The sequence below is a fragment of the Lagenorhynchus albirostris genome, chromosome 14 (assembly GCF_949774975.1).
Source record: "Lagenorhynchus albirostris chromosome 14, mLagAlb1.1, whole genome shotgun sequence".
NCBI lineage: Eukaryota > Metazoa > Chordata > Mammalia > Artiodactyla > Delphinidae > Lagenorhynchus > Lagenorhynchus albirostris.
The window spans coordinates 17,644,535-17,659,938 of record NC_083108.1 but is presented as its reverse complement, the minus strand read 5'-3'; the positions used below and the strand labels follow the sequence as shown (position 1 = coordinate 17,659,938).

The 15,404-nt window shown below is 34.6% G+C and overlaps 1 protein-coding gene across 1 annotated transcript in view; it reads left to right on the top strand.

Moving 5' to 3' along the window:
* The window catches only part of WDR7 (WD repeat domain 7), a 374,300-nt gene that overhangs the window by 51,012 nt on the left and 307,884 nt on the right, over window positions 1-15,404 (top strand). Inside the window, exon 14 of the mRNA XM_060120872.1 lies at window positions 13,507-13,702. Coding sequence (XP_059976855.1) covers window positions 13,507-13,702 — 196 coding nt within the window. The remainder of the gene's footprint in view (window positions 1-13,506; window positions 13,703-15,404) is intronic.

Genomic DNA, 15,404 nt, shown 5'->3' with positions numbered 1-15,404 from the left:
AGTTTTCATCTGCACTTGGAATATTATTTACTGTAATGTCTTAAAATATTTTATAAATAGGTATATAAAATGCAAACGGTATTAAAGGTTATCAATAAAAAGCAAGTCTCTTTTTCCCTCTTGTTCTCCAGCTATGTCATTCCCTTCATCCTGAGTGTAATATTTTATAATCCTACAGAGACTTTCTATACTGTTTTTTAAAAATTTTAAAATTTTTATACAGTTTTTAAAGGTTACTTTCCATTTACAGTCACTACAAAATATTGGCTATATTCCCCTTGTTGTACAATATATGCTTAAGCCTATCTTAACACTCGATAGTTTGTACCTTCCACTCCCTCACTCCTATATTGCCCCTCCGTCCCCCCGCCCACTGGTAACCACTAGTTTGTTCTCTATATCTTATACTATTTTTTAAAATATTTATTTATTTGTTTGGTTGCGCTGGGCTTAGTTGCGGCAGGTGGGCTCCTTACTTGTGGCTCTCAGCCTCCTTAGTTGCGGCTCACGGGCTCCTTAGTTGGCATGCAAACTCTTAGTTGTGACATGCGTGTAGAATCTAGTTCCCTGACCAGGGATTGAACCCAGGCCTCCTGCATTGGGAGTGCAGAGTCTTAACCACTGTGTCACCAGGGAAATCCCTATACTATGTTTTAATACTTCAGAACTATAGCATTTTAGTTTAATCTTATTCTAATAACTGAGACATTTAAGCAACACTGAGAGGTTAGAGATAGAATGATTTCCAGATTTGAATAGCTGTCAGAGGTAGGCTTGGGTGAATTTCCAAAATCTGAACTCTAGGCTAGGGGAGGCCAAAAGAGTGTGCCCAATGCCTGCGGAGTCTGAGGAAGAGAGCAGCTGAAAGCTGCTGGTAGTAAAATTATTAAAATTGAATTGGAAAGATAAATACCAAATTCAGATTCTGTTTGCTTTTGAGAGTGACGGGAATGAGTACTGAAGGGAACAAAAAATGTGACTTTTTAAAGTGTTGTGTTTTATTTACTTTTAGTAAATATATATCTAATATTACTTCCCTCTCCCATTGGCATGGATGATTAGATTATCACAGCTTTTTGCTGCTGCTAGAATTTTATTCAGAACAGAATTTTTCGAAAATGTTTCAAAATAAATTTTGAAGCATATATAATATATATGTTTCTCAGTGTGAACATGTAGCCTATGTTCTCTAATAGATTAGTTAAAAATGATTACTTTTCATTATATCTTATTAAACTTGTATTGTCACATGCCTCCAAAATTTTCCAGAAGGGGGCAGCATGGGTTTGTGAAAATGGGAATATCAGGCACCTAACCTGTTTTGTTCCTTCATCTGACAATGTTAATAAATTCCTAGCTCTTGCGGCAGATATGATAATATGTATGGTATATGTGACTATATGTTTGTTAGTGCGTAATGTTCGCTGTCGGTAAGAACAATTAACAAATTAGGTTTTCTTTTTAATATATTATCCTTTCTTTCTGAAAAAGTACCTAAGCTTCTGCCTGAATTAGCTCTTATCTTACCTTTTTGAATTTGGACTTGTGTTACAATTTTAATTGGATGTTACATTTAAAAAGCAATGTCTAGAATTATGGCATAGTCTCTGAAGCCAGAGCAAACTTTGGTGATATAAAGGAAACAAAAGCAGAAAGCAGAAGTAATCTTTTTCTAAAATATATCCCAGTGTACATAATGTTCTGTAATATTCTTTTTTCCCATAACACTTAATTCTCTTAGATTTTGAGACTACTTTCATATGTCTTATATATTCAGCATCATCTTTTTGAAATTAATTTTTATTTAAAAAAATTACATAACACATTGTTATGGAAAATACAGATATTTTCTAAAGATGGTCTAAGTGTATTCCAACCTTTTTAATGATAGTCTGTCATTTATTTAATTTTATTCAGAAATGTCAGAATTTTACTTTCTAATTTTTTTTTCTCTTATCAACAGTGGGGGTTGAGAATTAAGATAACTAAATAATTTTGCACATCTGGAATGATTCTTAGGGTAAATTCTTAAATGTGAAATTGCTTTATAAAAGGGCATATTAATTTTTAAAGTCTTTTGAATACATATTACCAAATTGTCCTTCAGAAGCTTAGGAATAGGTTTGTACCACCTATTTACCTTCATAATTCTTCATCATCCTGTTTGTAATCTTTCAAATGTAGGTAACTTTCTAGACTTATAAGTAGCTGTATGAAGAGTATGTATAAGCGTATAGCACTCATTCTCATTTTGAAAGCACGAATGCTTTAATATACCAAGGCTGTATTGGTTATCCATTCTGATTGCTGCATGTTTTCCAAATTTTTACTACTGTCATATTTTATTCAAGATAAAAAATTAATTTTTCCTATTATGGATAGTGTCTAAATATTCAAATATCATAGTACACCCTGTCTCTCGTGTAGGAAGCTAAGAGAATCAATAATATACCAAGAGACTGTCAGTGAGGATCCCTTCAACAGTAATGAGACAGACTGCCTCCCTATTCTAGCTGTGCTAATATTGTGTCAAATATTTTAGAAATTCATTTATTTATTACCTTTTTTTTTTGCCTTAGGTTGATTTATTGAAGTATAGTTGATTTGCAATGTTGTATTAGTTTTAGGTGTATAGCAAAGTGACTCCATTTTTTTTTTAATAAATTTATTTATTTATTTGTTTGGCTGCATTGGGTCTTCGTTGCTGCGTGTGGGCTTTCTCTAGTTGAGGTGAGCAGGGGCTACTCTTCATTGCAGTGCGCAGGCTTCTCACTGCGGTGGCTTCTCTTGTTGCGGAGCACGGGCTCTAGGTGCACAGGTTTCAATAGTTGTGGCTCACGGGCTGTAGAGCGCAGGCTCAGTAGTTGCGGCGCATGGGCTAAGTCGCTCCGCGACATGTGGGATCTTCCCCGACCAGGGCTCGAGCCTGTGTCTTCTGCTTTGGCAGGCGGATTCTTAACCACTGCACCACCAGGGAAGTCCCCAGTTTTTTTAAATATATATATATGTGTATATATATATATATATATATATATATATATACACAAACACACATATATACATATATATGTATGTATATATTCTTTTCAGATTCTTTTCCATTATAGGTTACTACAAGATATTGAGTATAGCTCCCTGTGTTATAGAGTAGGTCCTTGTTGTTTATATATATAATAGTGTGTATACGTTAATCCCAAACCCCTAATTTATCCCTCCCCCACTCCACAGAAACTTAGATATTCCTCTGTTTGGAGAGGTTTCTTTAGATCTTTAGTCATATTCTTGGTAGCAAAGAAGATTACATTGGGTATGAAATTTATTTTTAGTAATAGAAATGATTTGGTGCTAAGCATTGTAAATGAAGTGGTTGATTAAATTGACTCAGTGGTTGAAGAGAGTTAGTATGGCACAGAGCAAAGACAATTTTTCTTCAGTAACTTAATCATAAAGCAATTTTAAAATGAGTTAAAATTTATTTTAAGATGGCAGAAATTGTTAGAAAAAAATGAATGACTTTTTAAGGTGACTGTTCAATTAGATGCAATATATATCTGAGTGCCGACCATTTTCCAGGTGCCTTCAAGAGCCGGGTGTATAATAGTGGGGGTTAGGTTTCCCTTGTGTTCTTTGATATAGACTTAAAAAGCAAGCCAGCATCCTTTGTAAACAAAGAGGTATTTTTAGAATATATATTCTAGTAATTTATCTCTAGGAAAGATACACAGACTCTTTCAGTTAGAAAATCTCCGGTTAGAAAAATGGGGACAGTATCAACCCGTTTGTTTTCATGAGAAAGGAAAAAAAAGATATTCCATAGTTATGTCAGAGGTATTGTAAATTCAGTGTTTATTTCTTGTAAGGATACTGGTATGAGCGGAATAAATAGGTTGAAGCCAAGCAGGCAGATTGAGAGTTACTAGGTCAGATGGATGGGGCCATTCAAGTTCAAAGTAGGAGCTAGAAGTAGAAGTGTGGGACCAGCAGCCACTGGGAGTTGTAATTCAGTGCATGCTGAGAAGTGAGGCCCTTTGTGATGGAAGATGTTAGTCCCTGAACGTGTGCAGCCGAGGTTTGGGTGTGGGGTGGGCAATAACTGGGGACAGCTGACTGCTGTGGGGAGAGGGTAAAAGGGTAGCACTTTTGAGTTCCTTAAGAAACCTTAGACTGTCTTCAGAGTCTGCAGATATGACTATCTCAGTCTCTAAAAGCCATAAATATGTAATTGAAATGAAAGAAAGCACTTTGATGTTTTAAAGGCATGAAGTAAAAAATTATCAAGTAAATTCAATGGAAAAAGATGTGTGAGGAAATATTCAGGGAACAGTGGAAGGTGGTCACTGAGTTGTTGGATTGAGAGCTTTTATTGACTCAAATTGTTAAAAGGGCTAAAAACTTCATTAATGTGATTTTAAGGTAATACGTGAGTGATGGTAATGATCATGTAGGTGGAACTATTCAGATTAAATTAAAGCAGAGCTATTAATATGAGAAGAAAATATTGAAAAGGGGAAACTAACGTAATAGAAAAATTATGAATGTCTCCGTATTTCCTGGTGAATACCTAAACGTTGGCAACTCCCTCAGAAAATGATACAACTACATTATAAAAAGTAGAATTTATGGTATATAATGACATAATACTAATAATGGTAAAGAGAATACTAACTACCATCATCTTTTGTATGCATGATGTATTAGTCAGTGTGCTGATTTCTTTACATATATTTCATTTAATTCACCCAGTGCTTCTGTGAGGCCTAGTAATTGCTGTTAACCTCATTGTACAGAGAGGTGAGGCTCAGAGAGGTTAAGTAACTTGCTCAAGTCACACAGTTAGCAAGTGGCAGAGCTGGAATTTGATCCTGAATAGTCTAACCTGAGGGCCTGAACTTGACCACCAAGCATACCACCTCCTATTAGGTGTAACTGTGTATTTAAAAATAGTTGCATTTCTCCAACTTTGACTATATATGTTTTATTACTGATTTACGTAAGTAAATATGATTTTGATACTTAATTTTAAATGCCTAATTTATTTAGTATCTTTCAATTTGTAGATCAAAACACAGCCATTCTTTTCAATTCCTGTATTTCAAATTTTTCTTTAGAGAATTGTGCATGGCTCAGTTCTTTGGTAATTTATGTTTTAGTTTTTCATCTTTGATTATTTAGGTTTGGATTTTCTTAGTTTTAGCCCCCTTTCATCTTCTTTTACTTGTCACACTTTACTTGCTTTTAAGAATATGGTGTAAGATTTAACTGCAATTTTATAAATTTAACATATACACAGTTAAAATTTTTTGAAAACAGAGGTAGCTAAGAAGGTAAAAGGTCACCTGTTACCCTTCTACATAAAACAGAAACACAGTTAACATTTTGATATTTTTTCCTCTAGCCTTGTAAAATTCACTTACTATGCACTTGTGATTATATTGTATAGTTATCTATGCACATTGCATCTTCATTTAATATTTTAACAAATACTTTCTCAAGTTATTCTTATTTGTGAAAGTAATTTTTAGTAATTATATAACATTACATTATGTGAGCATACAATATTTACTTAGCAGTTCTCCTCCTTTGGATGTGTAGCTTGGTCCCAATTTGAACTATTTTAAATAATATTGAATATCTTTGTAAAACTTGTTTTCATTTATGATTATTTCCTTGGGTAGATTCCATGAATATTTTTTGGATTAGAACCTCAGAATTTTGGGGTAATAGGTTATTAACATTTTTAAGTCTGTTGAGATCGATTACCTAATTATTTTCTACCCTCAGTGCCTATTTCATTGTCCCTTGCCAACACAAGATGTTTTTATTTACTTCCATGACTCAGTTTCCACATCTGTAAGATGGAAATAATAGTAGTATCTACTTCAAAGGGTTGTTGTGAGACTACGATGAATTACTGCCAAGTATTTAGAATAATAGCTGGCACAGAGTAAGAACCCAATAAACGTTGGTTGTTTCGTATTATATAATTTCTACAGTCTTTGGCTAAATTGATAGGTGGAAAGAGTATTTTATTGTTCGAATTTGCATTTCTTTGATTACTAGAGGTAATGAAGTTTTTCTATGAGGAGTTTAGTGAGTTTGTTTGTTTTTTTCATTTGAGACATAGATTGTCCTTTGCTCATTTGTTTCTGTTGGGGATATTAGTGCCTGTATGAGTGCTTAACTTAATTGAAATATTAAGCTTGTGTGCTTTCTATTACTGTTGAAATTTTCTTCTGGTTTATTATTTACTTTGATTTTTTAATCTACAGATAATTTACATTCCTATGTAATCTAATTTATCTTTTTCCTATTTAGCTTCTTTCATATTTTTGAATCCTGGGATCTTACCCGCCCCCCCAGAAATTTGGTGAAATTTGATTAAAAAGCAATGGCTGGATTAAAACAAACATCAAATACTTTAATCTATCTGAAATTTATTTATGCATGTGGGGTGAGGAAAGGATAAAAATCATCTGTTCTTCCCTAAAGTAACGGATTATCTCAACATCATTTATTAAATAAAATTTTCTTTGATAGGTGATGTCTTCTTAATCTTACACTAAATTCTTCATATTTATTTGCTGCTTTATTAAGAAGGAAGCAGTTGAAGAAAGATGGAGCCCTGACTAGCCCGCTGTTTCTTCACTGTTGTCTTTTGTATGTAGTGAATGGACGAAGATATTAAAACTGGTCCCTAAAAGTCTTATGTTTATGTAGAACATAACTATCCTAATAGATGGTTAGTAAGTGTTTTGGTTGGACCACATGGTCTTATTTTCTAAAATAGCTCTTAAAGAAACAGCTGTCTACCCCACCCCACCCCCTTCTTTTTAAAAGAAGGATGAGCTATGGATTTCTGAAAAAAAAAATTTTTTTTTTATCTAGTTTTGTGAAAGTGTGGACACGGCATTAACATTTGTAGGCTCTTTTTTCCCCTTCAGGTAGAATATTTAAAAGTGATAAATGATGCATCTTAACTGCATATTTATGTTCCAGAGAAGGAGTTCTGAGAAGTCAAGAAATAATGATTAAAAGAATAGTAGGATTGATTTATGAGTGAAAGAAGCTGGTCATTTATAGCTTGTCTAATAATGGGCATATTTAAAAGGAGAGATAATAGTGTTCATAGATTTAGAGAATATTCAAAGAGAAACATTGTTTTGGGCAGGAGATTGCTCCTGGAATGATATGAAGAAAAGAATAATTTAGTTTAGGAAACAAATTGGCAAAAGTAGAAAATTTTATATATATATATATATATATATATATATATATATATATACACACACACATATATATATATAATTTACACTGGGAACTGTTGGAAAGCAGAATCATCTCCCCAGAGAGCTAGTGTGTGGGATAAACTAGCTGTCTCTAGTTTCTGTAATTCATGGCAAATGCTTAGGAACAGGTTACATAAGAGGTTTCTGGGAATGGTTTAAAATGAAGTCTTGTAAAATGTGTAAGGTCAGGCTGGATGACCTAGGTGGTACATTCTGACTCTGTCAGATCTTGTGATAGCTTGTGGCATTCCCCTGCTCAGCACTAATGTGCCGTGAGATTATTTACTGGCAAATTCAGTGAGTGCTTACTTGGTTGAGGATCAGAATTGCTTGAAAAATAATAATTGGTCTTGGAATGTATTTGTTTTGATCTGGTATCTTCCTCACTTTCCCTGTCCCAATTAATTTTTTTACCAAATCAAAGTAAATATTAAATATGGTTAAATATTCTGTTGCTTTTTGTTGCTCCTGCTTTTAATTACCTTTTGATAACATTGGTGCATTTTCCTTCTAGGGAAGAACTAATACAGTGTTTGGAACATGATTTTGAATAATTTTCACCTGTAAAGTACTGACCAAGTTGATCAGATGCTCAATCCATGTTGTACAAGTTCTGTTCCATAACAAAAAAAAATTTTTTAATGGTATATATATGTTACACTCTTTAAGTCAGTTGATAGCAGTGGGTGTTAAAGTAGAATCTGTGAGACAGTTAACTGGGCATGGGAATAAAATATTAAAGCTCTTCTTTCTTTTTTTTTAAACCTTAACAAATTGAGCTTATGAACATTTACTAGATGGAAGGACATTTGTGCCTCACTTGCTTCATACATCAGATGGGCACATATCACCTGGGCCAAGAGTGGGCCTGCCACCTCCAGGAGGGCGACCTCAGTGCCCTCACCAGGTGTGCTTCCAATGAAAATATGTTTGCTTCGGAGAGTTGCAGATTATACTTTATAGGTCTTAACCTAACCATCACAAAATGGGCAGAGAAAATAGTGATGGAAGTCTTTCCGATGAAAATGAAATATCTTTTCATTAACCACGTAATGAGGTTCAAACAATGATCATTTGATCAATCTGGCAAAAAGGCAGCCACAAAATTCATGATTATATAAAATATGTGTTTACATCTACTATTGTTAACAGTGAAAACTTTCTAAAGATACAGTGCTTTGAGGTATTGGCTAATGCTAATAAAAAGTTATTGACATTAGCAAGACATTTAAGAAAATATTTCATTTTATCTTAAATTTGTTTATTTAAACTGAGTCATCCTTTTAAAGTATATATTCTGTGCATGTTTTACAATGTACATGATATATTGGCACAAAGTACATATACAATGTGTAAATATACGTTTAGTGAGAATATATTACAGAGTTTTTTAAATGAATAAGTGTGTGATTGAACAAGTTTGGAACATAAATACTTTTCAGATAATTTAGTTAAAGATATGAGGTTCACGTTTTTTATTTCTTGTATTATTATTCTAATTACACAATTTAAATGTCTTATAAAAATATCCTCAATGTTAAGTCATGTTTAGGTAACTTTTTCAGGTTGAGATGGAAGAAAGCGAAGTAGAATGGAATTAATCAAATTATAGAATCAGTCATTGTGGGTGAAGTAAGTGTTCAGTAACCAAGATGTCTAGAATTTAATAATTTAATAATAAAAGAATTATGCTAATTAAACTCATTTGTGAGGAAGCTGCATCTAAATCAAAGAGTTTGGTGTTATCTAATATTCTTTAAGAAGTGCTTCTTCAATAGTTTTGAGCACAGATAAGGAGAAACCAAGTTAATTGTGTTTCAGCAAATCTTTCAAGTGCTTTCATTTAACAGGTAGCTGAGAATTATTTATCATTACTCTGTTCATTGTTTGAATTAAAATTAATACCAAAGTGGTGCTTGAGAATGGTCTTTTTCCCTTTTACATTTAAATAAGCTAGACATTTGCTTTGTTTATACCATTAATTTGTTTTCACAGAGCCTGTGAAGGTAACCATCAACTCAGAATTAATTAGGGGAATCAAAATTAATGAGGATTTACTGTATTGGGCCATTTCTACTCTAGGCCAGTTTTCTTCACACGAGTTGGACTAGCAGTTTCTTGAAAGAAGAAAAATTAGATTTATTTAAATCCATATTTAAAAAGCAGAGAACCATCTTTTCTTGTGAGTTAAGTACCTCTAATAACTGTGCTTTCTTGGACTTAGTAATATTGATTTTTTTTGTTTGTTTTCAGTCTTGATTATTTTGGCTATTTCCAGACCGTTGTTCATTACAGTAAAGCTAGACTTAACTCTTCAGATGCTTATTTTCATTTACATGGAAGGTATAACATTTTTGTTTGGGGCCAAACATTTTTTTGCGGATGAGGCATGTCATTTGTCAGTTTTCATCATTATTGCACTATACGAATGAAGAACAGAACTATTCTTTAAAAGATATTGATGTAAATATATATGTTAGAAGAGAACGCATCATGTGGGACTGAAAAGCTAGAATTTTTGGAATTCAGTCATTTTTTCCTTCAGAAAATTACATCCCATAATCTACTTTTTAAAATACACCCTATAATATTATTTAATATTACCTTTGTATGTTCTTTGTTTTTACTAATAAGAGAGATAACATGAAGTAGAGCTTTTAAATCTTTTTATGAGGTGGGATTGCATTTTCTTGAATTTTAAAAAATTATCCACCTCATATAAATGGCAAGGGTGAAAGTTCTGAAGGCGAAACTTCAGAGGAGTTGATGCCGGAGGTCAAGTTCCTCGTGGGAATAGGGAAGCCTTTTTTGTTTGCTTAAGTCTGCAGTCCTCTCTCTGGTAGGTTATAAACTGCAGTATGAGATATTTGGCAGAGAGAGAATGCGTGGGTCGGTGCTTCTCAGTAGTTTTGCTGTCACCTTAGGTGTTGAGATCTACCAGCAGAACATAATTTGAAAAACACCAAACATAGTAAAGAAGATTGGTAAAAAATCACCTTTTAAAAACAAACAAACTTCACCCTGACTCATGCCTCGTTTTCTCTATGAAAAGGAATGACAAGAATTATGTGAACATTAATGAAATGATTGTCAACTTGGGGACTGGCAAGTCGGCTAGTTAGGTCTACCGCATTAATTAAGGATTAACTCATTTTAAAGATTTCAGAGAGCTTGTGAGTCATAGTAGCAGAATCAAAAGTAGTGACAGGGGTGAGTACTGTGGCAGATCAGTGCCTGATTAAGAGATGTGAATAGATGAAAAGGAATGCCGTTTAGGACTCATTCTTTTTAGTGACTCATACACAGAGAAAAAGATTACTATTAGATTTATTTCTCTGATGAGAAAAATAAATAAAATGACCATTTTTTAGCAGACTCGTGTTGGAAAATAGAAAATAGTTAACCATTAACGTAGCAATCATCCTTTTTTGTATATTGAGTGATGGATATATATGATAAATACAAAGTCAGTATTAATGATTATCTGTAGAAATGCAAAGCCTCCATTGTATTAGACTGTCTGTTATCCTTGCTTAGCAACGTACATCTGGTGAAACTCAAAATATTTTTATTTATTTTAATATTTATTTATTTTATTTATTTATTTTTGGCTGTGTTGGGTCTTTGTTGCTGCACACGGGCTTTCTCTAGTTGCAGTGAGCGTGGGCTACTCTTCGTAGAGGTGTGCAGGCTTCTCATTGCAGTGGCTTCTCTTGTTGTGGAGCACGGGCTCTAGGCACGTGGGCTTCAGCAGTTGTGGCACACGGGCTTCAGTAGTTGTGGCACACGGGCTCAGTAGTTGTGGTTGTGGCGCATGGCATGGGCTTAGTTGCTCTGCGGCATGTGGGATCTTCCCGGACCAGGGCTTGAACATTGGCAGGCGGATTCTTAACCACTGCGCCACCAGAGAAGCCCACTCAAAAATATTTTATTTGGTGTGAAGTATAATAACTGAAAATAAAGGCATCATGTTATATTTCTGCCACGTTTTATTCTAACATTGCCTATATTTAAGTGATATTTTTGTAGTTTGCCACTTTATTTTGACTTATTGCTTAATTACAAAGCAAAGTTTTGCATGCCATAGTCAGCTACTCCTCAGTCCTTAATGTCTTTTTAAAGAAAGAAATCATGTTTTATGTTTCCATTGAATGCTTATCAGGGGGCATGAAATAAATAAGTTTAACAAATGCTTAAGAAAATTCTATATGTTGTTTTAGTAAAAGTTTATAACATGATCTTCCTGAACTTAGTTTTCTTAACTTTTAAAATTAATAAATACCTACTATGCTGATTATAGTTTTTAAATCATTATGAAAGAAAACGTACAAGCTAACAGAACCAAAGATTAAAACACCTGAATTTAAGAACAAAGTAAATAGTTAAATCTGACTCTCTTTTTTAAAATTAATGCTCTGCCTCATTCAAAAATTGATTTTAGGTTGTTTACAAAAATAAACATTATTCAGTTAGTTAAAAATAAAGCTAAATCATGGTGAAGAGAAAAATGAAAGAAAAAGTAGACGAGACCACCTAGAGTCCACATTCAGAAATGTATGCCCACGCACCCCACAGTCATGGATAGAAAATTCAGTCCTAAGTTTCTTAGTATCCAAAACATTGAAGGAATCCATTGTAGCAGCTTTCCCCAAAGTCTGTTCCTCAAAAAGTATGTCTTATAAGATTATGATGGCCTTTATTCCTGTCCTGCCCTAGACAGGAATAAAGATGCAGATGTAGAGAATGGACTTGAGGACACGGAGAGGGGGAAGGGTAAGCTGGGACGAAGTGAGAGAGTAGCATCGACATATATACACTACCAAGTGTAACATAGATAGCTAGTGGGAAGCAGCCGCATAGAACAGGGGTGGGATAGGGAGGGTGGGAGGGAGATGCAAGAGGGAGGAGATATGGGGATATATGTATATGTAGCTGATACACTTTGTTATACAGCAGCAACTAACACACCATTGTAAAGCAATTATATGCCAATAAAGATGTTACAAAAAAAAAGATTATGATGGTCAAATGAAATTATATTCATGTTAGCATGTTAAAGTTTCTTAGAAGTTCTATGGACAAAAACAACTGTAACGTGTTTCCCATGCACATGTGGTCACACACACACGCCCCCCCCCCCCCCGCCCCACTCTTTTTCATCTGATACCTGTCAACGTTTCCCATTGAGATGGACCAGTCAGGGAGATATATCATTCTTTAGCTAAAAAACGTCTGCTTAGGCAAAGCCCAGCTGGGTGACATTTGAGAAGTTTCTCCTCTGGATCCCACAGAAGGGATAATATGTATGTGGTGCCGTGGGCCTCATCCTCAGTAAATAGCCACCATTTACACAGTACGGAGCTTAGATGGCTGTTTTCATATGGTTTCACCTCAGTGGGAACCGGAAGCACAGTCTAATAAATCACTACAAAGTTGTAAGTTGCTTGTAAATTGTCTTCCAAACCTATAAAGACGTTAATTTTTAATTTTCTAGGTTATGGATTCAGTTCTCTGATGCTAGTGAAAATCTTTACCATCTTTGATTATTTCTATTATATTCCATCTTGTTCTAAAAAGGAATGGAAGGGCGCAAACTAGAGATGAGCAGGAAGTACAGAGCAGGATGTTTATTGGGCTCTTGTATGTTAGCTGAGGTGGTGTGCCTGCTGGCATTAGAGACAGAAGCTGTGAAACACATCTACAGGTGATACAAACTATCGGTGGCTCTTAAGAAATGATTGTGGCAGAGGGACCTTGGGGGTCTTGTTTTTGAGCAAAGGAGCAGGGAAGAGCATGGGTCTAAATGATAGAGTCACAAACAGAAAGAAGCACTGCAGAAAGCAGCTCTAGCTGCTAGCAAAGGGAAGTTCAGACAGTGGAAAGGGAACACATAATAACAGATCAGTTTTTTTCCAGCTTTGCCTGTTCATATATAGCAATTATTTTTAGTAAGGTCATCTTCAAATTTGAACAGCAGATTTTCCTAGGCGTCTTTCTCTTCTTTAATCTAGTGTTAATTTAGTATTTTTCAAAGTGTTGTGATGATTGAACTAGGCGTTTTATGTATAATATAAAAGAAGAAAATTGTCGACACATCCTAATGTCGTGGTTAGTGTTTTCAGCAGCAGTGAATGTATAATTAATTTTGATTTAATTAGGACAAGATCCATTTTCTTCTGAATTTAATCTAAGTGTAATTAAGATTTATTCTTCTTTTCAGGCAAGAGTGCAGCACTGCATCTGCTCTGTAGCCAGTGACCACTCGGTAGGACTTCTAAGTTTGCGAGAGAAAAAATGCATTATGCTGGCATCTCGTCATCTTTTCCCCATTCAAGTCATCAAGTGGAGGCCTTCTGACGATTACCTAGTAGTGGGATGTTCAGACGGCTCCGTGTATGTCTGGCAAATGGATACCGGTAAGAAAAATGTTGAGAGAGACTAGAAAATTAAATGAGTATATTTGACTTCCTAAATGAAAAATCTTCTATATGAGGAAAAACCCCCTGAGATGTCAAAAGTTTGCTACTTTTATTTCTCACCACTGCTTTTTATAAGTGTTCTTATCATTATCAACAAAGAAATATTTAGATGTCCTCTTATTTGTTGTACTATCTGGAACACTTGTAGAGTAGTTCACTGATCTTTAGAGGAATGTGGTTGATGACAGTATACAGATTAGGACAGGCATGCAGACACCAGACAAGTAAGTGATTTCTATATAATTCATGGGCAAATTGTAAGATCAAGGAAGCATTTTTGTCTCAAGTTCAGAAACAGTGGAAAAAGATAAAATTATCTTCTATTTGAAAAGCAGAAAAACCATACAGGGCCGTTAATAGAAGGAGGTAATTGAAATGAAAGTTTTAAGTTCTAGAGAGAACATTTAAAATTTCAAGGTTCAGAAATTTTATGTATGTGGCATGATACAGAACAAGTAACGTTTAGCTTAAAGGTATAGGCCATGATATATAAGATTTATACACAGAATCTTATGGTTTTCCCTGAGAAATTTTAAAGTATGTAACTAAATGTTTATTAGTTTGGGCTTTTAAAAACACAGCTTATTCTAGTTTTACTATCCTGAGTCATCATCTATCAGTGATTAAAACCTTTCTTTACATTCCTAATTGTGCTATATAATATTTCTACTATGTTTTTCTTCATGAAGCTTTTTTCATTTTTGTTTTTAAATAGTCCTTTTTGAAATCAGAGTATATATATTTTTTTGCTTGTGCTGTGGTGCAGGAGGGAGTGTTCCTAGGTCTTTTTGGAGCAAGTAGCCATAATCTTCAGCTATCTTTCATTTATAGTTCTGGTTTTATCTGGTACTACGTAGGCAATTTTGACAAGAGGAAGCGTTCTTGAAGAGTGTCAAACTTCTTTGCTTTTGTGTTTAACATTTCTTTTTCTCGTCTGATTGTAAAAGAGTTTCTTACTTTTTTGTCAAATTTTGAAAGCACAAAAGTGTTAGAAAAGAAAGATGAACTCAAATCCCATTACTCAGTGGTGAATTTTGGCGTATTTCTCTTTAGTCTCATTTCTGTGCATTTTTAAAAACAGAATTGCTGTCATATTACATGTATAATTTTGTATCTTACTTTTGTGTTCCTTTTTGTTTCATCCTGTCTGCTGAGCAGCACTGTTTCATGTTTGCTGGTTTGGTCCACCCTACAAACTAAATACAGTTGACCCTTGAACAATGTGAGGGTTAGAGCACTCACCTTCTGCATAGTTGAAAAACCGTGTATAACTTAAAGGCGGCCCTCCATTCCCATGTTTCCTCCATATCCGACATTTCCCATCCTTGGATTCAAATGACCGTGGATTTTGTGGTACTGTAGTATTTACTGTTGAAAAAAATCTGTGTGTATGTGGACCCGTGCAGTTCACACCTGTGTTGTTCAAGGTCAGCTACATACAGAGTTTGTCTTGGGCTCTGGAGTCAGACTCCTTGGTTTGAATTTAAGAGCAACCATTTGAGGGCCTTCCCTGTTGGTCCAGTGGTTAAGACTTCGCCTTCCAATGCAGGGGGTGTGGGTTCCATCCCTGGTCGGCGAGCTGGGATCCCACATGCCTCATGGCTGAGGAACCAAAACATAAAGCAGAAACGGTATTGTG